Below are 26628 nucleotides of genomic sequence, written 5' to 3' on the forward strand. Positions count from 1 at the left end.
GTCGCGAGAGAAAGCGCGAGGCCTGCCGGGAGGGATGCGCGGCCGTCCTGAGGTTTGACCAAAATGGCAGCCCTGGAAGAAGAATTCACGTTGTCCGTGGGAGCCCTGGGCGCCGGGCCCAATAGAGTTCTAGGTGTGGAGCCGAGCGACAAAACTGACCAGTTTCTAGTGACGGACAGCAGCAGGACCGTCATCCTGTATAAGGTGAGGGCGACAGGAGCGCCCCGGCTGCTGTCTCGCCCCTTTCTGAGCAGGAAGCCTTAAGTTGGGGTTTCTCGGCTTCAAAAAAGATTGGGAAGCGCGGGAGCGGAGACCCGGTCAGCCTGCCTGGGACCCCGAGCGAGGTCAAGAATCTGGCTGGACTGGGTTTTTTGGTAGAGAAAGGCATAATTTCCGAGTTGCTGGTGGCGGAGCGTCTCAGTGCACGTGGGAGACACGGGGAAAGGAAAGGAACCTGTGTTTTCCCTGCGAGTCTCCCGGAGGTGTCCCCGCCAAGATTCCCTCCTGGGGAGCCTGTCACCTTGCTGCCCGTAGAGGGGTCCTGGGGCGATTGGGCGTCAGATGAGGACATTGACAGGCTGGGACACGAATTAGGCCTGTGTCGGTCCACTTCATCCCCATTCCTTGGGATGAGGGGTTCTTCGGCCATTGAAGAGGCCTAGCTTTCTTGGTAGCCTGGTAAGAATCTTAATTTCGAGTAGTTTGTATGTGGGCAACTGGTTCACGCTACTGATCCCAGAGAAGAGTCCCAGGACGTCGCAGGTCCCACCCCCTTTTTTCCCTGATTGGCAGCACACCTAACCTTGGTTTGGGTGGTTTGTAGAAAGTAGTTGTTTTTATGTAGGCTGCTGAACATGATTTTCCCTGTCATTTAAAAGTTAGCTGTCTGCTGTGAAGTTTGGTGTTAGGGTGACAACAATTCCCTGTACTGCTTGTTTAGACGCATTTGGTTACTCTATTGGTCTTTATCTCAACTGTCCAGTGAATTTGTATTGGCTGGTCGGAATTGAATGGACCTGATTCTAGTGATCCCTGCTTAATTGAAGATGTCCCTGTTTAGACCCATAGTGAAATAAAATTTTAAATGTAAATGTTAATTAGTATTAATTAGCAGTGTTAATGTACTTTATTTTTCACTTTAGTCATGTAGTTATTTTATGTTTTCATTTAATTTTTAATCGTGGTAAAAGACAAAATTTATCATCTCACCTGGCAGGGTGATGCATGCCTGTAGTCCCTGGGACTAGGGAGGCTGAAGCAGAAGGATTGAAAGTTCAAGGCCTGTCTGAACAATGTAGCAAGGCCTTAAGCAAAGTGAGACCCTGTCTCAAAAAATAAAAAGGGCTGGGGATGTATCTCATTGGCAAAAGTGTCCTCGAGTTCAATCCACAGTACCAAAAAAACAAAACAAACTCTGTACCTATAATAATTTTATCCCTCCATTCATTATACCAGCCCCTGGCAACCATCATTCCTCTGTCTTTATCAGTTATCATTAGATACTTCATATGAGTGAAATCCTACAGTATTTGTCTGTGACTGCTTATTTTTTTATCTTAAGAAATTTGTCAGGGGCTGGGGATATGGCTCAAGTGGTAGCACGCTGGCCTAGCACATGTGAGGCACTGGGTTTGATTCTCAGCACCACATAAATAAAGATATTGTGTCCATCTAAAAAAAAAAAAAAACCTAAAACAAATATTTTTAAAAAAGAAATTTGTCAAATATTGTCACTACAATGGCTTATTTTTTGAAAGTCTAATTGTTTTTAATGTCTGAAAAATAACTTCTTGAATATTATTTTTTATCTTACTTTCATTAGGTTTCAGATCAGAAACCCTTGGGCAGCTGGTCAGTGAAACAAGGTCAAGTTATAACATGTCCAGCTGTGTGCAACTTTCAGACTGGCGAGTATATTGTTGTACATGATAATAAGGTGAGTTTAAAAACTTGCATATAATAATATATACAACACAAGTCAAATATTGATATACTATTTGTGGTTATTATATGTAAATAGAGGATGGGATACTTTTTAACTGTATGCTTTGATTTAAGGTTTTGAGAATATGGAATAATGAAGATGTAAACCTGGATAAAGTGTTTAAAGCCACAGTAAGTCTTTGGATTTCCCAAAATATTTACTTAGCTTATTGGTGACATAGAATCTTCATATGTTATTTATATTAATGCCTCTGAGAAAGTAAGCATAAGGTTGCAATTGGTTTTTCATTTTTGTTATCTATGTTTTGATAACATACTCCAACTCATGTTATAGGTTAGAAAATATAAACTTTATTATCCCATGGGATTGATAATTTAATTCATGAGTGATTATACTTATTTCCCTGAGTTTGGATGTTTGGGGTTTGTCTTTCATGAAAACAAGTAAACTTCCTGTGTCCTTTCTTTTTTATTTATTTATTTATTTATTTTTAATATTTATTTTTTAGTTATCGGCAGACACAACATCTTTGTTTGTATGTGGTGCTAGGGATCGAATCCGGGCCACACGCATGCCAGGCGAGCGCACTACCGCTTGAGCCACATCCCCAGCCCTCCTGTGTCCTTTCTTAGAATAGATATAATAGACCTTTAATAGTGACCTGTAAAAAAAAAAAAAAAAAAAACCATGACTAGAGGGCTGGGGTTGTGGCTCTGAGGTAGTGCACTCGCCTAGCATGTGTGAGGCACTGGATTTTATCCTCAGCACCACATAAAATAAAATAAACATATTGTGTCTATCTGTAACTAAAAAATAAATATTTTTTAAAAACGACTATATATGTATCTTTTATACCAGTGAATTAAAGTATATTAAATTAAGTTTTCTTACTGATAAAATGAGGCTTTCAAATGAGATCTCAAAACTTCCTTCCAATTCTAAAAGTTTAATATAAATATAATTGACAGTTTTTTAGAGTGGCTTACAATAGGGCTACTTAAGATGTAATGCCTTTGTTGCCTTGACCTTAAAACTTCTGTTCAGCTAGTTGTGCTGTCCCCTGACTCTACTTTTTCCATTTACTTTGCACTAAAATGATTTTGAGTTTTACTCAGTGGGTCTTTTTTACCTAATATATTGATATTAAATTTTCTTGGGGTTTCGGGCTATAGTCATAATTGGAGCATCAGTCTTTAACACCAAACTGTGTTTGTATCTTCTTTCACCTTTGGTTTTGGTAGACTCAGATTTTAGTCCAACATCCTGTATTCATAATGGGTAAGCCAAAAATGATTACAAATGGTTACTTATGGAAGAGAAGGTGATGGGGTAGAAAAAAATAAGAGCATAGCGGGCTGGGTTGTGACTCAGTGCCAGAGCGCTTGCCTTGCACATACGAGGCACTGGGTTCGATCCTCAGCAGCACATAAAAATAAATAAAAATAAAGGTCCATCAATAACTGAAAATAAATAAATAAATGAATGAATTTTTAAAAAATGAATGAACAAAATGAAGATATTGCATCTGTCTGTAATATTAATAAAATAAAAACTATTAAGAAAGAATAAGGGCTGGGGATGTGGCTCAAGCGGTAGCGCGCTCACCTGGCATGCGTGCGGCCCGGGTTCGATCCTCAGCACCACATACCAACAAAGATGTTATGTCCACCAAGAACTAAAAAATAAATATTAAAAATTCTCTCTCTCTCTCTCTCTCTCTCTCTCTCTCTCTCTCTCTCTCCCTCCCTCCTCTCTCACTCTTTCTTTAAAAAAAAAAAAAAAGAATAAGAGCAGAGAAATTAGACTTTGGATTGTGTGTTTGAATAAACTTGATATGAGAATTATACATAGTTATAAAACAAAATTAAATCAAAATGAAAACCAGTAGCTTAAGAATAATAATAATGTTTTATCCTATTACATCAGGTGTAAATTGCTTTAGAATAAAAATTGAAATGTTCTTGATGTTTTTCTAGTTGTCAGCTGAGGTATATAGGATACACTCAATACAAGGGACAGAACCAGTAGTGCAGTTCAAAGAAGGTGCCGTTCGTGGTTTAGAGGCCTTGCTTGCAGAGCCCCAACAGAAAATTGAAACTGTTATCTCTGATGGAGAAGTGATTAAGTAAGTTATACTTAAAAATGAATTTTTTTACCAAAATAGAAATGCATTGAGCATTTTTTTTATTACATTCTTTGCCATGTTCAAAAAACATTTTTGGCTATAAACATAATAAAAGTAACCTAGGGCTGTGGTTAGAGCTCATTGGTAGAGCACTTGCCTAGTATGCACTAAGCTTTGGGTTTGGTCCTCAGCACTACAAAAGGGAAAAAAAAAAAAAACATTTATAAGACACTGACCAAACTAACTTCCCCAAAATCCTCTAGCATGATAGATGATTGAGGAAACCATAGTCATATGCATCCAGTTCTAATGACAAGAAAACTTGGTTAGTCAGTTATTTGAATATGAAATGAATAATCCCCAAAGACCAAAATCTTTTTGCTTCATATTCCTTGACTTCCAGGTTATAACCTTTTCCTCTGGAGGAAAGTACAGCTTCTTAAGTGAAGTCATGATAGTGCTCTTTTATTTTTTTTTGAATTTTTTTTCACTTTTTTTTATTGGTGCATTCTAGTTGTATGTAATGATGGAATTTGTTGCTACATATTCATACATGCACTCGATAGTGCTTTAAGACCTCTGCTTTCCCAGATTCGGAATAAAACTGGAAAAATGACTCGCCCAAGTGATAGAAGGACATTTCTTGATTTCACATCTCTCTGATCCTCATTATTTCATCACATTTCCTGTTCAGTTGACTTGCTGCTTTTCCAGGTCCACCTGGTGGAAACTAAATTTCTACTCAAAGCAAAGACTTTTTCTTAGTAAGTGAACAATGACCAGCTTGATTTTTAGACTGCATGCCTTTGAGGTGTGAGCATCTGTGTTTGGGGAAGATCTTTGGGTACCACAGACTACCTAGCCATCTTTGGTTATGAGCCCTATTTAGCTTCCCTGTGGCTTAGTTCCCTCCGTTACTTGAAAAAGACATCCATCCTAATGTTTTCCTCAGAACACTAGTCCCATAAGTAATTCTGAAGAAAAGGGGATGGGGGAAGTTGATTTAAGTTTGGAAAGTCCTCCATACTGTCATCTCTTTCTTGAAACTTTACAATTCACATTGTCACTTGGGGGCCAGGTATGGTGGCACACTTGTCATCCAGCAATTCAGGAGACTGAGGAGGATTACAAGTTTGAGACTCAGCTACTTTTAATGAGTCCCTAAGCAACTTGGCGAGACCCTGTCTTAACATAAAATAAATTAAAAAGGGCTGGGGAAGTAGCTCAAAGGAAGAGTGGCCCTGGGTTCTGTTCCCAGTACAAAAAAAAAAAAAAAAAAAGATTGTCATCTGGGAAGTTCAGCCTGCGTTTAATCCAGAGATGCATTTGACAGAAATGTCTTTTTATGACCTTGATACATATTTTGAAACATTTCATTAGGAATTCTTTGGTGCCTTTCTGACTCCAAAAGATAATAAAATAATAGATATTTTCTTAAATTTTATGCATAATATGTTTTAACTGATTATTTTATTTTGTAATTTTTTTAGGTGGGCAAAGTTTTTCATGGTATTTAGGCATCCTGCTTTAATTTTTATTACTGAAAAAGTAAGTGACATCTTTAGTTTTTGTCCATTGTGTGAACTTTTTAAAGTCACCTATATTATTTTTAAAACTAAAATGATAGCTCAGTGATTCTCTCAGAAGATTCTTAAATATTTTCAATCTTTTTAAACACTAAAAAGTATACTAGCTGGGTGTGGTGTTGCACACCTGCAATCCCAGTTATGGGGAAGGCTGAGCAGGCATATTGCACATTCAAGACCAGTCTGAGCAACTTAGACCCCTGTCTCAAAAAAGGCTGGGATATAGCTCAGTGATAGAGCTCTGCTCAGCTAAATCTCCAGTACCAAAATATATATATATTCATACACACACACACGTTAGAATTATTTCCATACTTATTTAATGTACTACACTAATATAAATAATTTAATTGGACAGGAAATTTCTAAGTATTCATTAAAGTCATTAGAATGGAGTAACAGCCAGACTTTGTAGCAAGTGCCTATAATCTCAGCATCTTTGGAGGCTGAGGCAAGAATATCGCAAAGCCAGCCTCAATAACTTTAATTTGTCTCAAAATTAAAAAAGGGACTGGGCAAGCTGGGCACCGCTGCTATGGTGTACATCTGTAATCCCAGCAACTCAGAAGGCTGAAGCAGGAGAATCGAGAGTTCAAAGCCAGCCTTAACAAAAGCAAGGCACTAAGCAACTCAGTGAGACCCTGTCTCTAAATAAAATACAAAATAGGGCTGGGGATGTGGCTCAGTGGTTGAGTGCCCCTGAGTTCAATTCCCACCCCTCCACCCCACCCCCAAAAAATGGAGCAACAACTTGTAATTTTAATATATTTAAATATATTTAAATATAGTTGGTTGAAATAGAAATATTTGTAAAATAACATTTCCCTTTCATTGCAGCATGGAAGTTATTTTGCTTATGTACAAATGTTCAACTCACGAAACTTAAGCAAATACACACTTTTACTTGGACCAGAAGAAAAATGTATTACACTGAATTTTACTGCATACGTGGATCGGAAATTCATCTCTTTGATGTCAATAAGTGAGTTTTCCTTAAACTTGTAGCAGTTGTAGATAGAAGGATATCATAGGTTAGTGTATAGTTTTCAATCTTGAAGTTTTCTTTTTGGCACTTCCCTTTTCGTGCTTCATTAACAGCATTTATTCCTCTTTGTTTTGCACTTGGCTGGTGTGTTCTCAGTTGGTGCTGTGTTCTGAGTGGTATTGAAGTACTTCAGGTAGAGCACAGTTTGCTAATATTGTTTCTATAACTCTTATGCCTTAAAATTTATCATAAGCAATGTATAATGATATGATACCTATAATAAAAAGAAAAAAGAAACCTCCTTTTATTCTTATAATAGGCCCAGGTTTTTTAATAGAGAAATTAGTGGATCATATACTATCTTTGTGGCATTGAATGGTCTATTACTCTCTTCCAGCCATCAGATTCAGTGTGCCTTTCTTTGAACTGACTGAGACAGGTGGATCAGAAGGAGACTTAACAGAGAAGCCTTGGCCTATGTCACCTATGTCTTTTTCAAAGATTTTTATAATACCTTGGAATCTACTTCTATGTGATGGTCTGAAGTATAACCATAGTCTTAACGCCTCTAGGACGAAAAGGGAAAACCCTTTTGTGGTTGTGGTGTACTCTCAAGTCCTTGATGGCTTCTTTTCAAGTTTTTTTGAAAAGGTGATGGTGCTAGGGAGAGAGCAATATTTCAGAAACATCCATATTATAATTGAATTTATTTGTTTGTTTACTTTTTTTTTTTTTTTTTTTTTTTTTTTTTTTTTTTTTTTGGTTCCTGGGATTGAAACCAGGTGTGCTTCACCACTGAGCCTATCATATCCCCAGCCCTTTTTTTGTTTTGTTTTGAGACAGGGTCTTGCTAAGTTGTGTAGGGTCTCACTGAATTGCTAAGGCTGACCTCAAATTTGTGATCCTTCTGCTGCAGCTTCCCAAGTTGCTGGAATTACAGACGTGTGCCTCCATACCTGGCTGCAATTTTAAATCTTTATGAAGTTTTTCAGTGCCACATATGTTTTCACTAGGTATTTAAAAGGTTCTCTTCAAGCCAGATGTGGTAACTCATGCCTGTAATCTCAGCTATTAGGGAGGCTGAGGCAGAAGGATTGCAAGTTTCAGGCCAGCCCAGGCAACTTAGCAAGAACTTGTCTCAAAATGTAAAAAGGCTGGGGATTTAGCTTAGTTGTAGAATGTCACTGAGTTCATTCCCAGTACCATACAAAAGACACTCTTTATTCATCATTTCTAGGTCATTGGAATGCACTTAATGCTCTCTCACTCTCTCTTTAAGAAAAAAAAAATTCTCTCTCCCTCTCTCTTTAAAAAATAAAAAAAAAGAACTGACCTACAAAAGACAGCAATTTCATATAGCTTTAAGGGTACTTGAGTAACAGAAACTCTTAATTTGTGCTGGGGTTGTGGCTCAGTGGTAGAATGCTTGCCTAGCATGTGCAAGGTGCTGGGTTCGATCCTCAGCACCACATAAAAATAATGAAATAAAGGTATTGTGTCCAACTACAACTAAAGAATAAATATTAAATTTTTAAAAAAACCTAGATCTCAATATTTTTTTTTCTTTTTTAAGTATTTATTTTTAGGTGGATACAATATCTTTATTTTATGTGGTGCTGAGGAACCTACAGTGCTTCACACGTGCTAGGCGAGCACGCTTACCACTTGAGCCACAACCCCAGCCCCTCAATTAATATTCTAATGGTGGGGCACTGGCTTCAATTCTCAGGACCAAAAAAAAAAATTATTTTTCCTAATCAGAGATATCTCTTATTGACTAGATTGTCTTTATTCCTGGTAGACCTCTCCCCATATTTTAAATTATTGCATGTGTTTTCAGATTTGTTTTGTTTTTTAGTTGGACATTATTTTATTATTTATTTTTATGTGGTGATGAGGATGGAACGCAGGGCCTTGCATGTGCTAGGCATGTGCCTTACCGCTGAGCCCTATTTTCAGTTTTTATTTCTTCATTATTATAACATTATAATATTATTTTCTGTGATTTTTTATTATTATTATTACTAATACCCCTCTCCCCATTTGAAGGTTGTAGTTATTTTTTATGGGAAAGCACAGAATGATGGATTATTTATCAAATTGTTAAAATGTTAGGAACAACCTAGTACATTAAATTATAACAGATAAAGAACTATCCTTTACCCTATGAACCTCTAATACTTGTTTCCAACAGGCTCTGATGGATGTATATATGAAAGCTTGATACCAATATATCCAAGTGACACAGAAAAAAATCAGAGGGTAGTTAAATCACAGTTGCTTAAAGCTGTTGTGTCTGATAATTCTCGAAGTGGTATTGCACTCACTGTCCTGGATCGAGATCACATAGCAGTCCTTGGACCTCTGATGCCAGCTTCTAAGGGTAACTAAACTCCAATCAGATAAGAAGTTCTTTGCCTTTTTTCTTCAAATTTATTATACCTTTTAGTCTTCCTGTTCTTTTTAATTTCTTTATTACCACACTAATTTATTTTCTTTATCACCATACTCAAGTTATTTGTGTGTAACTTTCTAATTCTTGAATAAGCCTTTTATTTCATCCTGCATTGATTAATCTTTCTAAAACACTTGTTTGTGTTACTCTCTTGCTCATACTATGATGTCTTAAAGAAGTAAAATGACAGTCCATCAGCCTATAGGCATTTGAAACCCTGGAAAGCTTTGCAGTAACAGATTGAATTCTTAGTGACATTTCACAGCATGGAAATCCAGTGGACTTGGACAATGTGCATCTTGGGGATTACTGGTATGCTTTTCATCTCTGGAACTTTTTTTTTTTTTTTTAGTTGTAGGTGGACACAATACCTTTATTTTGTTTTATTTTACATGGTGCTGGTGATCGAACCCAGTGCCTCATGCATGCTAGGCGAGCACTCTACCTCTGAGCCACCACCCCAGCCCTGATCTCTGGAACTTCTAAGCAGGACTGTCATCTCATCTCTTCACCCTCCAGTCTTCTGTCCATCTATTATGTGTAACACAGTTGCTCCTTGTCAGTGCAAGACTGAGGGACTCCCAGCTTGTATTCTAAAATTCAGAATTTGGGTTAACATCAGGTCTCTCCATAATGTAGACCCCATCTGCTTTTTTCTGCCTTGTCTTCTAATTTCTGGACAAGAATCCTCTTCTTGATTCAGGCCATCCTCATCTATGTACTTTGTTCTTGTGTTCCCTTTATTAAGATGGGAGCTACACACAGGGCTGGGTATGTAGCTTAGTGGTAGAGCCTAGCCTGTTCAAGTTCAGTCCCCAGTGCTGCAAAAAAAAAAAAAAGAAAGAAAGAAAGAAAGAAAAATTAAATTGGTTTAATAGGAGCTACTAGTTTTAGTGAAACTATCATATGTTGAAAATTTTATATGCATAGTCTCATTATTTTTTCATTTATTTCTCCAAAAACCCTATGAGAGAAAGTACCCTATTTTACAAATAAGGAAATTGAGGTGTTTAGTAACTAAGTACTAGAACTAGGATTCATCCTAAGCAAGGTAGTTCTGTTATGCCATGTGCCCTACCACTCTCTTTTAAGTCGTGATTTTTTTTTTTTTTTTTTGGTAGATGGGCACAGTACCTTTATTTTGTTTTTTTGTGTGTGTGTGATGCCGAGAATTGAATCCAGTACCCCATCCTCCCTCTTTCTTGTTCTTCCTCTACCTACCTCCCCAAGCCTCCTCCCTCAAAAATCAGTAATCAATACTAGAGATTTCTATGTCTCTTTCCAGAGGTTTGGTGGATATTTGTTTTTGTGTGTGGGGGGGTGGTTTGGTACCAGGGATTGAACTCAGGGACATTCAACCACTGAACCACATCCCTATCCCTATTTTGTATTTTATTTAGAGACGGGGTCTCACTGAGTTGCTTAGCACCTCATCTTTGCTGAGGCTGGCTTTGAACTCACAATTCTGTGTCTCAGCCTCCCGAGCTGCTGGGTTTACAGGCACACACCACCACACCTGGCTGGTGGGGTTTTTTTGTTGTTGTTATTGTTCTTTCTTATATATGTACAAGCTAATACTACTATTTATAAAGGTATTTTCCCTTTTTTTAGACAAATGGCAACATGCCATATATACTGTTGTATACTTTATTAACTTATTACATATATTTTATTTTTTTATTTTATTTTATTTTTTTAATTTTTGTTTTTAAAGAGAGATTGAGAGAGGAGAGAGATAGAGAGAATTTTTAATATTTATTTTTTAGTTCTCGGCGGACACAACATCTTTGTTGGTATGTGGTGCTGAGGATCGAACCCGGGCTGCACGCATGCCAGGCTTGAGCCACATCCCCAGCCCTATTACATATATTTTAGAGATTCCCATATCACCACTTATTTTAGCTTCCTTGGCCTGTCCAACCAGCTGCATAATATTTCATTGAATAGATATCTTGCAGTGTATTTTCCTTCTAGCTCAACATTAATCATTCACTTTTTTTTCTTTTTGAAGTTAAAAGTCACATAACATAAAATGATCATTTTTAAATGCATAATTCAGTGTCATTTAGTAGATTGATTTTGTTGTTATGCTTCCCCTCATGTTATACAGCTCCCATCTCTGTTAGTTTTAAGACATTTTCATCATCCTAAAAAGAAACCAGACTAGTGGGCACAGTGCCACATGCAGGTACTGCTCAGGAAATTGAGGCAGGAGGATCACAAGTTCGAAGCCAGCCTGGGCAATTTAGAGAGATCCTTTCCCAAAAGTAGAAAGAACTATAGGTGTAACTTGGTGGTAGGTGTCACTGGATTCAATCCCTTGTACCGTGCCAAAAAAAAAAAAAAATCTATACCCATTAAGCAGTTGCTTCCCATTCTAGGATCATATAGTAACTTTTATGCTATTTCCACTTTTGGGTTATTGTGATAATGGAATAAACATGTATGTACATGTGTATTTGAGTACCAGTTTTTAATTCTTTGGGGTATATACTTAACAATGAAATTGCTGCGTCATATGATAATTCAGTGTTTAACTCTTTGAAGAACCACTGAATTCCACAGTAATTAAATCATTTTACATCCCCACTATTATTATACAAGTGTTCTTTCCAATTTTTCTACATCTTCAGCAATATTTGCTATTTTTCATAATAGTCATCATAGTGGTTGTAGAGAGTGGTACTCATTATGCTTTTGATCTTAAACATTTTTCCATATGCTTGTTGGTGATTTATACGTCTTTTTGGAGAAATACCTATTTAAGTCCTTTTTCTGTTTTTTTTAATTGAGTAATTTGTCTTTTTGTTCATTTGTAAGAGTTCTTTATATATAATGCCCCTTATCAAGACATGTGATTTCCACATACTTTTTTTTCCATTCTGTAGATTGTTTTTTTTACTTACTTTCTTGATAATGTCCTTTGCAGCACTAATGTTTCTAATTTTGATGAAATCCAATTTATCAATATTTTTCTTTTGTTGCATGTTATTTTGTTGTCATATCTAAGAATACATTGTCAAATCCAAGGTCATGAAGATTAACCCAGTTTTTTCTTCTGAGTTTTATGATTTTTAGTTTTTTGGGGATTTTTTGTTGTTGTTGTTGTTTTGTTTTTATACTGGGGATTGAATTCAGGGGTACTCAACCACTGAGCCACATCTCCAGCCCTATTTTGTATTTTATTTAGAGACAGGGTCTCACTGAGTTGCTTAGCAGCTCACCTTTGCTAAGTCTGGCTTTGAACCCACGATCCTTCTGCCTCAGCCTCCCAAGCCACTGGGATTACAGATACGCTTCATCGCGCCCCGCAGTGATTTCAGCTTTTATATTTGTTATTGATCCATTTTCAGTTAATTTTTGTGTACAGCATGAACTAAGAGTCCAACTTCATTCCTGTGCATGAGGTTAATCAGCCATCCCAGCATCATTTGAATGGTCTTGGCACCCTTTTTGAAAAATCATTTGGCTATAGATGACTGTTCTATTTAGTACTGTTTATGCAAGTTTACAATAAATTTTTTTTTTTTTCTTTTTGGTAGTGGGGATTGAATTCAGAGACACTCACTCACTGAGCCACATTCCTAGCCCTGTTTTTGTATTTTATTTGGAGAGGGTCTCACTGAGTTCTTAGCGCCTCGCTTTTTGCTGAGGCTGGCTTTGAACTCTCTATCCTCCTGCCTCAGCCTCCCAAGCCCCAGGGATTACAGGCATTTGCCATTGTGCCCAGCCTACAGTAAGTCTTTTTTTTATTTTAAGTGGACACAATATCTTTATTTTACATCTATGTGGTGCTGAGTATCAAACTCAGTGCCTCAAGCATGCTAGGTGAGCACTCTACCACTGAGCCACAACCCCAGCCCCCTAGTAAATCTTAAGATCAGAAAATATGAGTTCTCCAACTTCATTCTTTTTAAGGATTGTTTTAGCTACTTTTACATTTTGTTTTGTTTTGTGTTGTGGTTTTTTTTCCCCCTTTCTTTCAGGATTGTTTGGCTGGCAGTTCCTTATGAGTTTCAGGATTGGTTTTCCCATTTCTTTCTTTTTTTTTCCATACTGGGATTGGGGCTGTATTTCAAGCTGCTAGGCTAATGCTGTGCCACTGAGCTACATCCCTGGACCTTTTTGTTTTCATTTTGAGAGTCTCACTAAATTGCCCAGGCTGGCCTCAAATTTATGATCCTACCTCAGCTTCTTGAGTAATTGGGATTATAGATTCCACCTGGTTAGGCTTTTCCATTTCTGCAAAAAAATAAACAGTTATAATTTTGATAGGTATTAAATTGAATCTGTAGATTGCTTTGTGCAGTATTATCGTCTTGGCAACGTTAAGTCTTCCAGTTCATAAACACTGGATGTCTGTCCAGCTGTTTATGTTTTCCTTATCATTCACCTCCTTAGCTAAATTTTTTATTTTGGATATTAATGTAAATGGAATCCATTTTTTTGGGTGGCAGTAGAACTCAAACCTCATGCTAATTAAGCAAGCACTTTTATGTCCCCAACCCCTTGACATTTTCATTTTTAAATTTTTCACTTCTATTGTACAGAAACACAACTGAAGTTTGTGTGTTGATCTTCTACCTTAAAATTTGCAGAATGCATTTATTAATGCTAGTCTTTGTGTGTATCCGGGTATAGTTTTTGGCATTTTTTACTATACAGGATCATGTCAACTGTAAATATAATAAGTTTGCTTCATTTGAAATTTGGATGCTTTTTTCTTTTTAATTAATCCATGGAACTTCTACTATAGGATTGAGTAGCATAGGCAAAGGGGAGTCCTTGTCTTGTTCCATATCTTAAAGAGAAAGTCTTCAGTCTTTGACCATTGAGTATGAGATAGCCATGGATATTTTACAAATACCTGTTATCTTATTGTTGAAATCCCTTTCTATTTCTAGTTTTCTGAGTGTTTTTATTATGAAAGAGTATTGGATTATCAGCTGCATTTTTTTGCACACTGACATGATCATGTGGTTTTTTCCTCTGTTGTACTAATGTGGTATACTACCCTTGTTGATTTTATTATGTTGAACCCACCTTGCATCCCTGGAATAAACCTCATTTGGTCATAAATTTCACCATGTTGTCAAATTCATTTTATTGGTATTTTGTTGAAATTTTTTTGTATCCAAACTCATAAGGGATATTGATCTGTAGTTTTTTTGTGTGGTGTCTTTGGCTTTAGTTTCCGGGTAATATGGGCCTCATGGAATGAGTGAGGAGGTGTTTCCTCTTCTTTTGTATTTCGAGAGTTTGATGTTAATTCTTTAAATGTTTGATAGGATTCATCAGTGAAACCATCTGATCCTTGTCTTTGTTTTTTGTTGTTGTTGTTGTAGTTTATTTGTTTTGTTTTGTTTTTGGTATTGGAGATTCAACTGAGGGGCTCTTAACCACTGAGCCACATTTCCAGCCCAGCCCCTGTATTATTATTATTATTTTTTAAGGGTCTCGCTGAGTCGTTTGGGATCTCTCTGAGTTGCTGAAACTAGCTTTGAACTCATAATCCACAGCCTCTGAAGCTACTGGGCTTATAGGCATGCACACTGTCTTGGGCTTTTTTTTTTTTTTTGTAACGGATTTATAACCAACCATTAAGACCTGCGTTCTTCAGAGCTCATCCTTCTTTCTGGTCCACTTAAGTTTCTGTGGGAGTCACCCTTTTTTGTGGTGCTAAGGATTGAACCCAGATCCTTGTGCATGCTAGGCAAGCACTCTACCAACTAAGCTATATCCCCAGCCTGGCAATCACTCTTTATTACCCACTTGCATACTTAATAAAACAAAACTTATATACTTATCTATGACTCCTTAACAAAATTAACTACTCATGATTAACTACTCATGATTACCTTGCCCTAGTATATTCTCTATTTACACTCTGACTATATCTAGTTTATATGTCTTATTTTATAGACTGCCTCTCCATATGGAACATAAAATTTCAAACCCTGCAGACTTCAAAAGAATTACCACAAGGGACCAGTGGTCAAGTAAGTTTTTCACAAGGACTTTTTCAAATTTACTTATTTTTGTATCTGACAAATATTCTGGAAGAACTCTCTTTAGATCTAAAATATATTTAAATTTATTTTCTGCCTGAATTATGTTTTATTTGTTGTTTTAATAGTTTTTATATGTTCATCATTTTTATTTTTATTTTTTTATACATATATTTATTTTTTTGTGGTGCTGAGGATCAAACTCAGGCCTCACATGTGTGAGGTGAGTGCTGTACCATGGAGCCACAACCCCAGCCCTTGTTCATCATATATTTTTTTTAACATTTATTTTTTAGTTGTAGTTGGACACAATACCTTTATTTCACTTATGTATTTTTATATGATGCTGAGGATCGAACCCAGGGTCTCGCACGTACGAGGCAAGTGCTCTACTGCTGAGCCACAACCTCAGCCCCTGTTCATCATTTTTAAGACTCAATTATAGCTACTAATACATCAAAGGAGATGAATTAGCTAGTTAATACAATAACTTCTGTTTTTAGCTACTCTTTTTTTTTCTTTTTTTTAGAGAGAGAGAGAATTTTTCATATTTATTTTTTTTTAGTTCTCGGCGGACACAACATCTTTGTTGGTATGTGGTGCTGAGGATAGAACCCGGGCCGCACGCATGCCAGGCGAGTGTGCTACTGCTTGAGCCACATCCCCTGCCCTTTTTTTTTTTTTAATTTTGAACTACACCTGAAGTTGTTATTTTCCTAGGAAATTCGTCTTTTAGGTTATATGATAAATGTTGTCATGGAATTACTTAAATAATTAAAGTTGACCAGACTTCCTGAAACAAGGTCCTTGTCTATTTTGTATTCTGTTGTACTTTCTATACTTACCAAAGGTAATGAATAAATATTATTTAGAAAGTATATGTTCACATGCAAACAAAATATTTAGAGCAACAAGATATTATTGGTAATTTTAACAAAATTAACTACTTGCAATTCCACTATTCTAACAAACTTGTTTCATTTATGTCAAATTTTTTTGTTCATGTACCTATCTTAAAATTGAAGTCATAAGGGATGGGTCTTAGCTCACTGGTAGAATGCTTACATCACATGTGTGAGGCACTGGGTTTGATTCTCAGCACTACATATAAATAAATGAATGAAATAGAGGTCCATCAACAACCAAAAAAACTGTGTGTGTGTGTGTGTGTGTGTGTGTGTGTGTGTGTGTGTGTGTGTGTGTGTGGTGCTGGGGATTGAACCCAGGGCCTTGTGCATTCAAGGCAAGCACTCTACCAACAGCTAACAGCTCTACAACCAAAAAAACTTTTTTAAAAATTGAAATCATAAGATATAAAGTGGGGCTGGGGATGTGGCTCAAGTGGTAGCACGCTTGCCTGGCATGCGTGCAGCCCGGGTTCGATCCTCAGCACCATATACAAACAAACGTTGTGTCCACCAAAAAATAAATATTAAAAGTTCTCTCTCTCTCTCAAAAAAAAAATATTTAAAAAAAAGATATAAAGTGTTCAATTCTATATCTTTCACTTAATACATTATTACATTTTGTATTACAGTAACCTTGGAAATTATCGTATTAATAAATATTTAATAGTGACTGTTAATTTTGAACAATTCAGTTATTTGTTTGTTTTGAAACAGGGTCTCACTATTGCTGAGGGTGGTCGCCAACTTACAGTGCTTCCCAAGTTTCTAGAATTATAGAAATGCATCACCACAGCCAGCTCAGTTATTTTAAATGTATATATTCGTCTGATTTTTCTGATTTAAAAATACCATTTAGGGCTGGGGTAGTGGTTTAGTGGCACTTGCCTCACAGATGTGAGGCCTGGGTTCAATCCTAAGTACCACATAAAAATAAAATAAATATATTGTGTTCATGTGTAACTAAAAAAAAAAAGAAAAATACCATCTAAAGGCTGGTATTGTGGCTCAACAGTAGAGCACTTGCCTTGCATGGGCGAGACCCTGGTTCGATGCTCAGCACTACATAAAAATAAAGGCATTGTGTTGTGTCCATCTACACCAAAAAAATTAATATTTTAAGAAAATAAGCACAATATGTCACTTAAAAAAAAATACCATCTGAAAAGTTTATTGTCTTTGCCTTGTGTTTTACTGAGATAATTTATAAGTAAGATAATATAATAAGTTATAAGGCTTTATTGCGTTAGATATTAGAACAAAATTTGCTTATAGTTTTGATTACTGTTTTTGCAGCTCTGGTATTATGGTGAAAATTTGTTTATGCTACATGGAAAAGTTCTAACTGTGATTCCATATAAGTGTGAAGTATCATCATTAGCTGGTGCTCTTGGAAAACTCAAGCATAGTCAAGATGCAGGTAAAAACTTACTTATATATGTGTGTGTGTACACATTTTATTAATAAAAACATCTTATTAACTCCCATTTTCATATGTAGATATCCATAACTTCTTATTGACTGAGTTTATTCTTTTTATATGTGTATATGATACCTGGGTATTGAACCCAGGGTCTCAAACTTACTAGGTCAGTGCTGTGCCACTGAGCTATATCCCCAGTACACATAGCCTGTTTTCTTTCTTTCTCTTTTTAAGTTATAGATGGATACAATACCTTTGTTTTATTTATTTATTTCTATGTGGTACTGAAGATTGAACCCAGTGCCTCACACATGCTACCACTGAGCTACAACTCCAGCTTCCATATAGCTTATTTTTAATGTTGCAATTTGCTGCTGTTCATTGAAACTTCCTTGACCAAGGCAACTACTGTGGGAATGGTCCACATTGCAAGTACTGCTACAGACTGAAGAGACATACTCTCTCTCTCTCTCTCTCTTTTTTTTTTTTTTTGTACTAGGGAATGAACCCAGGGGCACTTAACCACTGAGCCACATCTCCAGCCCGTCCATCCTTCCCTCCCTTTCTTCCTTCCTTCCTTCCTTCATTTATTTTTTAAATAGTTTATTTAGAGACAGGGTCTCACTAAGTTGCTTAGGGCCTTGCTAGATTCTGAGGCTGACTTTGAACTCATGATCATCCTGCCTTAACCTCCCACTCCTCTGGGATTATCACATGTACCCACCATACCTAGCTGACACACTTTTTAATTCCAATGTTTTTCTGACTTTTAGAGCCTGTGGGAGAGGAAATATTCCTCACAGCAATACCATTTCACTCCCTTGTTTACTTTCAGCCATCAGCCTCATCTGGTAGCTTAATGTTGCTAGTGTAGGCATATACCCTTTAAGTGTACTATACTTTACTGATTTGAGATTGTTAGTAGAATTACATGGACTTAAAAACCTCTCTCTCTCTCTTTCTTTTTTTTTTTTTGGCACCAGGATTGATATTTTATTATTTATTATTTTTTTTAGTTGTAGAAAGACAAAATATCTTTATTTTATTTATGTATTTGTATGTGGTGTTGAAGATCGAACCCAAAGCCTCATACTTGCAAGGCAAGTACTCTGCCACTGAGCCACAATCCCAGCCCCTCCCCAGTCTTTTTTTATTTTTTATTTTGAGATAGTTCTCACTGAGTTGCTTAAAGACTTGCTAAGTTGCTGAGGCTGACTTTGAACTTGCAATCCTCCCATCTCAACCTCCCAAGTCTCTGGGATTACAGGCATGTGCCACTGTGCCTGGCTGAAAAACCTCTCTTAAATTGCACAAGTGGTTGTTGTTTAGTGTTCTTTGGTTGGTTGGATGAATAACTGTAGGTGAAAATATTGTTGAAATTTTATATTTTATGTTTTCCTAGGCACTCACACCATACCCCATTTTGTTAACTGGGAAACATCTCAGGGATATGGACTTGGATCACAGAACTCAGAGCAGTCAAGGAGAATTGTAAGTTTAGTTATTGAAAAAAAAATGTTAAGGAAAACAGATAATCTTCACATACTTTATTTCAAAGCTAAAATAAAACCACTATTCCCTATAACAGAGTTTATTTTTGACACTGTGTGATTGAGATCCTAATCAGTTTACTTAATTTCCAGTTAAGGAGGAAAAAACTTGAAGTGAGTTTACAGCCAGAAGTTCCAGTATCAGAACAACTTCTATCAACCATCAAGGTAAATAAAAAATACTGGAAATATGAAAAATCAACCCAAATAGTTTAAAAAAAAATTCCATCTACTCTTCATTCCACCTCTTTTTTTACACTTCTGTGGTATTGTGATCCTCCTGCCTCATCCTCTCAAGTTGCTGGGATTATAGGTGTGTGGCACCACACCACCCATTTTTTTCTTTTGGGAAATGTCTGTTTAGTTCTTTTGCTCATTTATTGATTGAGTTATTTGTTTTTGTTGTTGTTTGTTTGAGGTAAGTTTTTTGAGTTCTTTATATATTCTGGATATTAATCCCCTGTTGAAGGAATAGCTTTCTATGATTTTCTTCCATTCTTTAGATTTTTCTTTATGTTCTTGTTTCCTTTGCTCTAAAGAAGCTTCTTGATTTGATGCTATCCCACTTACTGATTGTTTCTTTTTTTTTTTTTTTCTTGAGCTTTAGGTGTCTCGTTATGGAAGTTGGTGCCTATACCAATATGATGGAGTGTTTTTGGTTTTGTTCTTTGGTACCAGGGATTGAACCCAAGGCTAAACACTGAACCACATCCCAAGCCCTTTTTATTTTTTATTTTGAAACAGAGTTTTGCTATGTTGCTTAGGCTGGGTTTGAACTTACAGTCATTCTGCCTCAGCCATACCCATCCATTCTACCATTTTTATTAAACATTTTTATAGCTATAGCTAAATTTGTTATTATATCTTAAGGTTGAGAGAGTTGATTGAAAGCTTTGTCTTATTTGCCTCTTCACTATCATCTTATTACATTAGTGTTATAGTATTGTCCTCATGAGTTTCTCATTGAACTTTTTATTGATTGTTCATAATTTAGCCTTATAAAGATTTAGATTTCTAAACCCTTGAATTTTTTTTTGGTACCAGGGATTGAATTCAGGGGCACTCAACTACTGAGCCACATCTCGGCCCTATTTTATATTTTATTGAGAGGGTCTCACGAGTTGCTTAGTGCCTCACCATTGCTGAGGCTAGCTTTGAATTTGCAATCCTCTTGTCTCAGCCTTCCTAATCACTGGGATTACAGGCATGTGCCATTGTGACTGGCTCTTTGCAGCTTTTTGTAGTAAATTGTAGTGTCAGTTCTTTTCATAGGAATGCATGAATACTGTTGGTGATTTGAAAAAAAATGTTTTGCTAGGAAATTTTAAGTTCAGAGCGACATTTGTTATTGTGCAAGGCCAAACTCTTCAATTCTGCCCTTTCAGAAAGATTCAGAAAAACACATTGAAGTAGAACTACGTAAATTTTTGGCTGCCAAGTGGACACCTGACTTTCATACACAAATTGGGGACATAGTAACAGGACTTCTGGGAAGATGTAAAGCAGAACCATCATTTTATCCCAGGAACTGTCTCATACAGCTTATCCAAACACACACACTTTCCTACAGGTAGGTATTGATATACACTTTATATGTATTACTCTTTTAACTTTGTTTTTTATAATTGAGGTTTTTCTTAACATATAAAAATTATTTTAATTCTTTTTTTTTTCTTAGCTTATGTTCTGGCTTAATGGAAATCGCCTTAGAAAAAACAGATGTACAGATGTTACAACTTTGTCTGCACCAGTTTCCTGATATTCCTGAGTCAGTCACCTGCGCTTGCTTAAAAATTTTCTTGAGGTAAGTTAAGATCTAGTGGTCTTTTTCTTCAGTACATTTTAAATCTCTTACATTATTTGGTTTCTAAGATTTGGAATCCTTAGGAAATTAATTTGCTAACCAGGTGTGGTGACACATGCTATAATCCTAGTAGCTTAGCAGGCTAAGACAGGAAGATCATATGTTCAAGGCCAGCCTCAGCAATTTAGTGAGGCCTTAAGCTGCGTTAGAGAGACTTTATCTCAAAAATAAAGCCCATCGTGGTAGTTCACGCCTTTAATCCCAGTTTTGGGAAACTGAGGCAGGAAGATCACAAATTTGAGGCTACCCTCAGCAACTTAGCAAGACCCCAAACAACTTAGTAAGACCCTGACTCAAAGTAGAAAATAAGATCCTGAGGATATAGCTCAGTTGGTGGCAGAGTACTTGCCTCACATGCACAAGGCCTTTGGTTCAATCCCCACACCACAAAAAAATGAGAGTAAAAAATAAAAAGGGCTGAGGATATAGCCCTACATTTGTAGGTTCAATCCCCGGTACCAAAAAAAGAAAGAAAATGAATTTTCTTCCAAATGTTCAAGTAATGATAAGAATTAACCTCTTGCTTTCAATTAACATAGCATTGGTGATGACAGTCTTCAAGAAATTAATATCAATATGGAGTCAGTTTTTGATTATAGTGATACCAAACAAGATGAGAAAATGGAAGAGCAACCTGAAATTCTTCAAAATGGCTTTAGTCCTGAAAATGGTAACTGCGGTAACTTTAATCAAAAGGTAAATGAAAAGCCTCAGAATGCAGCAGAGGAGACCACCTCATGCCCTGTTACGCCAAAAAGAGCAGCTCTATTGTATCCTTTGAAACAAGTTTCCCTTACACAATCTCTTTCTAGGGATACAGTCGTAAGCTACCTAAGCAACTTAGTGAGACCCTGTCTCAAAATAGTTTTAAAAGGGCTAGGGATAAAACTCTCCAAGGTTCAATCCTCAGTAATGTAAAGCGGGGTGGGGGAGGGGGGGCGGACAAGAAACCATACTGAATTAGAAGCTCAGTTCTAAAAACTAGTATTTATATTAATGAAGTATTCCAAATGATCTCTAAACTAGGAGAATGTTTGGTGGTGAATCTTTTCTAGATTAGATAAGTAATATTTTTGTATAAATTTAAGAAGAGAATTGCTTGAATTTATACCCTTTATTTGTTGAAGTAAGATGCTTTCCTTTAGTCCTAAGTAGAAATGCAATTCTTCATTCAGCATACAGTGAGGTATTTCTTCTGCCTCACTTGAAGGACATCCCTGCACAGCATATCACTGTAAGTGTACATACAAGTCCCATACAATTTAATTTCTGGTTTAAGTTGTTCTGCTTAACTTTGCCCAGCAGTTAGGACATTCTAAAGGTTATCAAATTATTTCATGGTGAAAGAATTGTGCCTAGGGAATAGAGTGATTTGGGGGTAATAGACCTTGGCACTTTATTTGTACCAAGCCTGAAAAATCACATTAAGCCATCTAAGTTATAAATGAGTCTAAGAAGAATTGTTTAAAGAAGAATTCTCTTGTTCTCTGCCTGTTATTTATAAACGAAATAAACCCATTAGTCCTAAACTAAATGAGTTCCTCAGTGATGACAGGGATATTATTTTATTTATTTTTTTGGCCCCAGATATCTAGTTTATTTGTGTGATATATGATTTGATTGGACAGCCTCTGAAAATTCTTTACGTCTATAGAAAATTTTTTACCAAGGTGGTAACTTGCCTTTTTTTCTTTTCTACCCAGCTATTTCTCCAGTATTTGTATTTCCTTTATTTGAAGTGTAGCGAAAATGCTACCATGACGCTTCCTGGAATACACCCGCCAACCCTAAGCCAGGTCAGATAACTTTTAATTTTTTCAGACAGGTTGTATGCAGTCTCAGCCTCTGGAAATCAGTAACTGATTTTTCCTTGTCTCCAAGATTAGGGAGACTATTGTATCTCTTCCTTCACCATATACAGAGACCACTGGAGTTGGAGTAGGAACTCTGAATTTTCTTTGTCAGGTTCTTTGTGGATTTTTAGATCCACAATTCTATACACAAATTTATCTTAATTTCCTGATTTTTACTTATGAGACTCTCCAGTCATTTTCTTACTGCTAGACATCGTGGTACATATCTGTAACTCAGGAAGTTAAGTCAGCAGGATCACAAGTGTGAGACAGTCTTAGCAACTTTTGAAACATTGTCTCAGAATAAAAAATAAAAAGGGCTAGCAATGCATTCATTCATGCAGGTTCAATCCTCAGTACTGCCAAATGTGTGAGAGTATGTGTGTGTGTGTATGTGTGTATTATATATATTTATATATTTTCAAATATATGTATGTGAAAGTATACATATATTCCTTCATGTCTGAAAATATTTTTTAAATACTTCTGATTATTTATTTTTGTAGTGCTAGGGATTGAACCTAGGTCCTTGTGTATGCTGGGCAAATACTCTACCTCTGACTCCAACCTGGCCCAAGAACTTTCTTTTATTCTTAGAATAGACTCAGACACGTTTCTCTCATTTTGTCAGTGCCCAGTTACCTTTGCAGAGTTGTGACAATGTGACAATTGCCACTCCTACTATCACAGTTCTTATCCTTATTTTCCACATTCTTACTGATACCTAGTATTGTCAAACTTTTTATTCTTTGCCAACCAGAAAGTTAACAAAATATTACCTTTTTTTTAATTTGCATTTCTTTGATAATGGAAGAGGTACACTATTATATTTATTATCCATTTATATTTCGTTTTATGAAAAGGACTTGCTGAGTCAGGCTCTTTGTGCATATTTATGTTGCATTTCTAATCTTTTTTATTTAATTTGTATATTATTTAGCCTTTTCCTGTCAGATACATTATAAACCTTTTTTCCCCATCATTTATTCTTTTACTCTTTTTAGCAAAATTTTTGACATAGAAGAGTTTTTAATTTTTATGTTGTTAAAAAGTACTAAACTTGCCAGGCCCAGTGATGCAAGCCTGTAATCCCAGCAACTCGGGAGGCTGAAGCAGGAGAATCCCAAGTTCAAGGCCAAAGTCAGCAAAAGTGAGGCACTAAGCAACTTCCTGTCTCTAAATAAAATACAAAATAGGACTGGGGATGTGGTTCAGTAGTTGAGTGTCCCCGAGTTGAATCAATCCCTGGTAATCCTCCCCACCCCTCAAAAAAGTACTAAGCTTTTCCTTTAATAGGGCTCATGTGATATGTAAAGGCCTTCCCCCAGTAATAGTATAGTTGTCTTGTTTTCTTAGTACATTCGTTGTTTTATTTTATTTATTTGGTTTTTTGTTTGTTTTGGGTACTAGGAATTGAACCCAGGGGTGCTCAATCACTGAGCCACATTCCTCAGCCCTTTTTTAAAATTTTTATTTCAAGCAGGGCCTTGATAAGTTGTTGAGGGTGGCTTTGAACTTGTGGTCCTCCTGCCTCAGTCTCCTTAGCTGCTAGGGTTATAGGCATGCACCACTGTAACCGACATAGTATTTATTTAGTGTAAAAGGTTTTTTAGGGATCAAACTCCCTCTCCACAAATGAATAACCAGTTTCCTTAATGTTGTTGTTGTTGTTGTTGTTTTTTAATTAGATGCTGATGAACCTTTATTCTATTCATTTATTTGTATGCAGTGCTGAGAATTAAACCCAGTGCCTCACACATGCTAAGCAGTGTTCTACCACTAAGCTACAACCCCAGCCCTTCCTTATGCTTTTTTATGACAGTGATTTCTGTTAACTATACCATTTGAAGATGTACAATTACACAGGATATTTTTATTAAGTTTTATTTTAGTTTGTAGTAGCTCATCTGTGCTACCCAGTACCCCATCCTTTCCGAATAGAAGTTGAAGGGCTGGAGATGTAGCTTGGTGGTAGAGTGTTTTCCTACCTTGTGAAAGTTCTTCATTCTAGCCACAAAACACAAACAAACAAGAATTTTTGACTACAGATAATTACTTAAAAGTAAACTTAAGGCCTGGGAGTGTAGCCCAGTGGTAGATTGCTTGACTAGCATGTATAAAACCCTGTTTCAGTCTCCCACACTACCTAAAAAAAGAAGAAAGTGAACTTACGTTTGTTTTAATAACTTACGTTTGTTTGTTTAACTCTCCCTTGGATAAAATATCACTCTAGCTTTCCTGTTAAAATTTATCCTTGGGCTGGGGATATATCTCAGTTGGTAGAGTTCTTGCCTCACGTGCACAAGGTCCTGAGTTCTAATCCCCAGCACCACAAAAAAAATTATCCTTGCTGGGTACAGTGGCTCATGCCTATAATCCCAGTGGCTCAGGAGGCTGAGACAGGAGGATTGAGAGTGCAGAGCCAGCCTCAACAATGGCAAGGTGCTAAGCAACTCAGTGAGAATCTGTCTCTAAAAAAAATACAAAATAGGGCTACAGATGTGGCTCAGTAGTTGAGTGCCCCCGAATTCAATCCCTATACCAAAAAAATTTATCCTAAGCCAGGCCTAGTAGTGCAGGGAAGACCAGCCTCAGCAACTTAGGAACACCCCATCCCAAATAACAACCCCATGAAAAAGATTCAGTTATGCTCGCAGCAAAGTAGCAAGTGTAAATGCATAAAATAAAGCCCTTTTGTGTTTCTTCAAGTTCCTCCATCTGCAAATCAAAATTGTCAGATTTTTTGGGCTGGGGATGTGGTTCAAGCGGTAGCGTGCTCACCTGGCATGCGTGCGGCCCGGGTTTGATCCTCAGCACCACATACAAAGATGTTGTGTCTGCCGAAAACTAAAAAATAAATATTAAAAAAATTCTCTCTCTCTCTCTCTCTCTCTCTCTCTTTAAAAAAAATTGTCAGATTTTTGTAAAAGAATATTTTTTTGTAACTAATTGGTAAAATTATGGATTTATTACATGAATTAAAATTAAATTTATAATCTTAAGTTTTCTTTTTCTATTTATCTTCAGATCATGGATTGGATATGTCTACTTCTGGATGCTAACTTTACTGTTGTGGTAATGATACCAGAAGCAAAAAGGCTACTGATAAATCTTTATAAGTTTGTGAAATCTCAGGTTTGTGACTTTTTTTTTTTTTTAATTTTTTGTAGTTGTAGATGGACAGAATGCCTTTATTTTATTTGTATATGATACTAAGGATCAAATCCAGTGCCTTGCACATGCTAGGCAAGCGCTCTGCTACTGAGCTACGGTCCCAGCTCCCAGGTTTGTGACTTTTTTATATGTACTAATTCTATTTGTACTTCTATTACAATTTACTCTTAAAATTTGTTCATGGAGTAGCTTGGATTATGTATAACATGTTCAAGGTCCTAGATTCGCTCTCCGGCACCCCCAAAAAATTTTTTTACCAGTGAAAAATTCATTAATAATCATAGAAGACTTGCTTATTTATGTAGAAGTTATTGTAAAAATTACTCTGGAATTTCTTTTCTTTAGATAAGTGTTTATTCCGAACTCAACAAGATCGAAGTCAGTTTTCGAGAGCTACAGAAGTTAAATCAAGAAAAGAATAATAGAGGATTATATTCAATTGAAGTTCTGGAACTCTTCTGATATTAGCAGTTTTCCTTCATAGGCGTTTTATGTGAACTCTTCCTAATCATCCAGGCAACAAATGTTTTTGTTGTTGTTGTTTTGTTTTGTTTTGTTTTTTTGGCAATCATCTCTCAGTGTCGAGAGAAAAGTGTCAGCGAGTATCTGGATGATCACGTATTGCTCCTTGGCAAGACTGCAGGTTTCACATGAACCTACTCTAGATTGTGGACAATGCTGGGGAGAGGGTCTGAAATTTTTTAAAATATGTGACCTATCTGATTTTAAGTAAACTTATTTGTGTATTGATAAAA

General features: G+C 36.4%; 1 protein-coding gene across 5 annotated transcripts; it reads left to right on the plus strand.

The window, feature by feature from the left end:
• Positions 1–26628, plus strand: Nol11 (nucleolar protein 11). Of its 5 annotated transcripts, none has more exons than XM_078041847.1 (18): positions 1–204; positions 1823–1936; positions 2059–2115; positions 3922–4070; positions 5561–5618; positions 6494–6638; positions 8836–9024; positions 15019–15095; positions 17306–17429; positions 18835–18923; positions 19076–19150; positions 20368–20552; positions 20661–20786; positions 21446–21616; positions 22002–22080; positions 22550–22642; positions 25727–25834; positions 26219–26628. In XM_078041847.1, exons 1-18 carry the CDS (start codon positions 64–66, stop codon positions 26333–26335), a joined length of 2097 nt encoding a protein of 698 aa, XP_077897973.1. In that variant the 5' UTR covers positions 1–63; the 3' UTR covers positions 26336–26628. The 5 variants fall into 5 exon arrangements, with proteins under 5 accessions (XP_077897973.1, XP_077897972.1, XP_040124505.2 ...); XM_078041846.1 differs by having other exon boundaries at positions 2–204; positions 21386–21616; XM_040268571.2 differs by lacking the exons at positions 3922–4070; positions 5561–5618 and having other exon boundaries at positions 2–204; positions 21386–21616.

Source organism: Ictidomys tridecemlineatus, chromosome 3 (genome assembly GCF_052094955.1).
Source record: "Ictidomys tridecemlineatus isolate mIctTri1 chromosome 3, mIctTri1.hap1, whole genome shotgun sequence".
NCBI lineage: Eukaryota > Metazoa > Chordata > Mammalia > Rodentia > Sciuridae > Ictidomys > Ictidomys tridecemlineatus.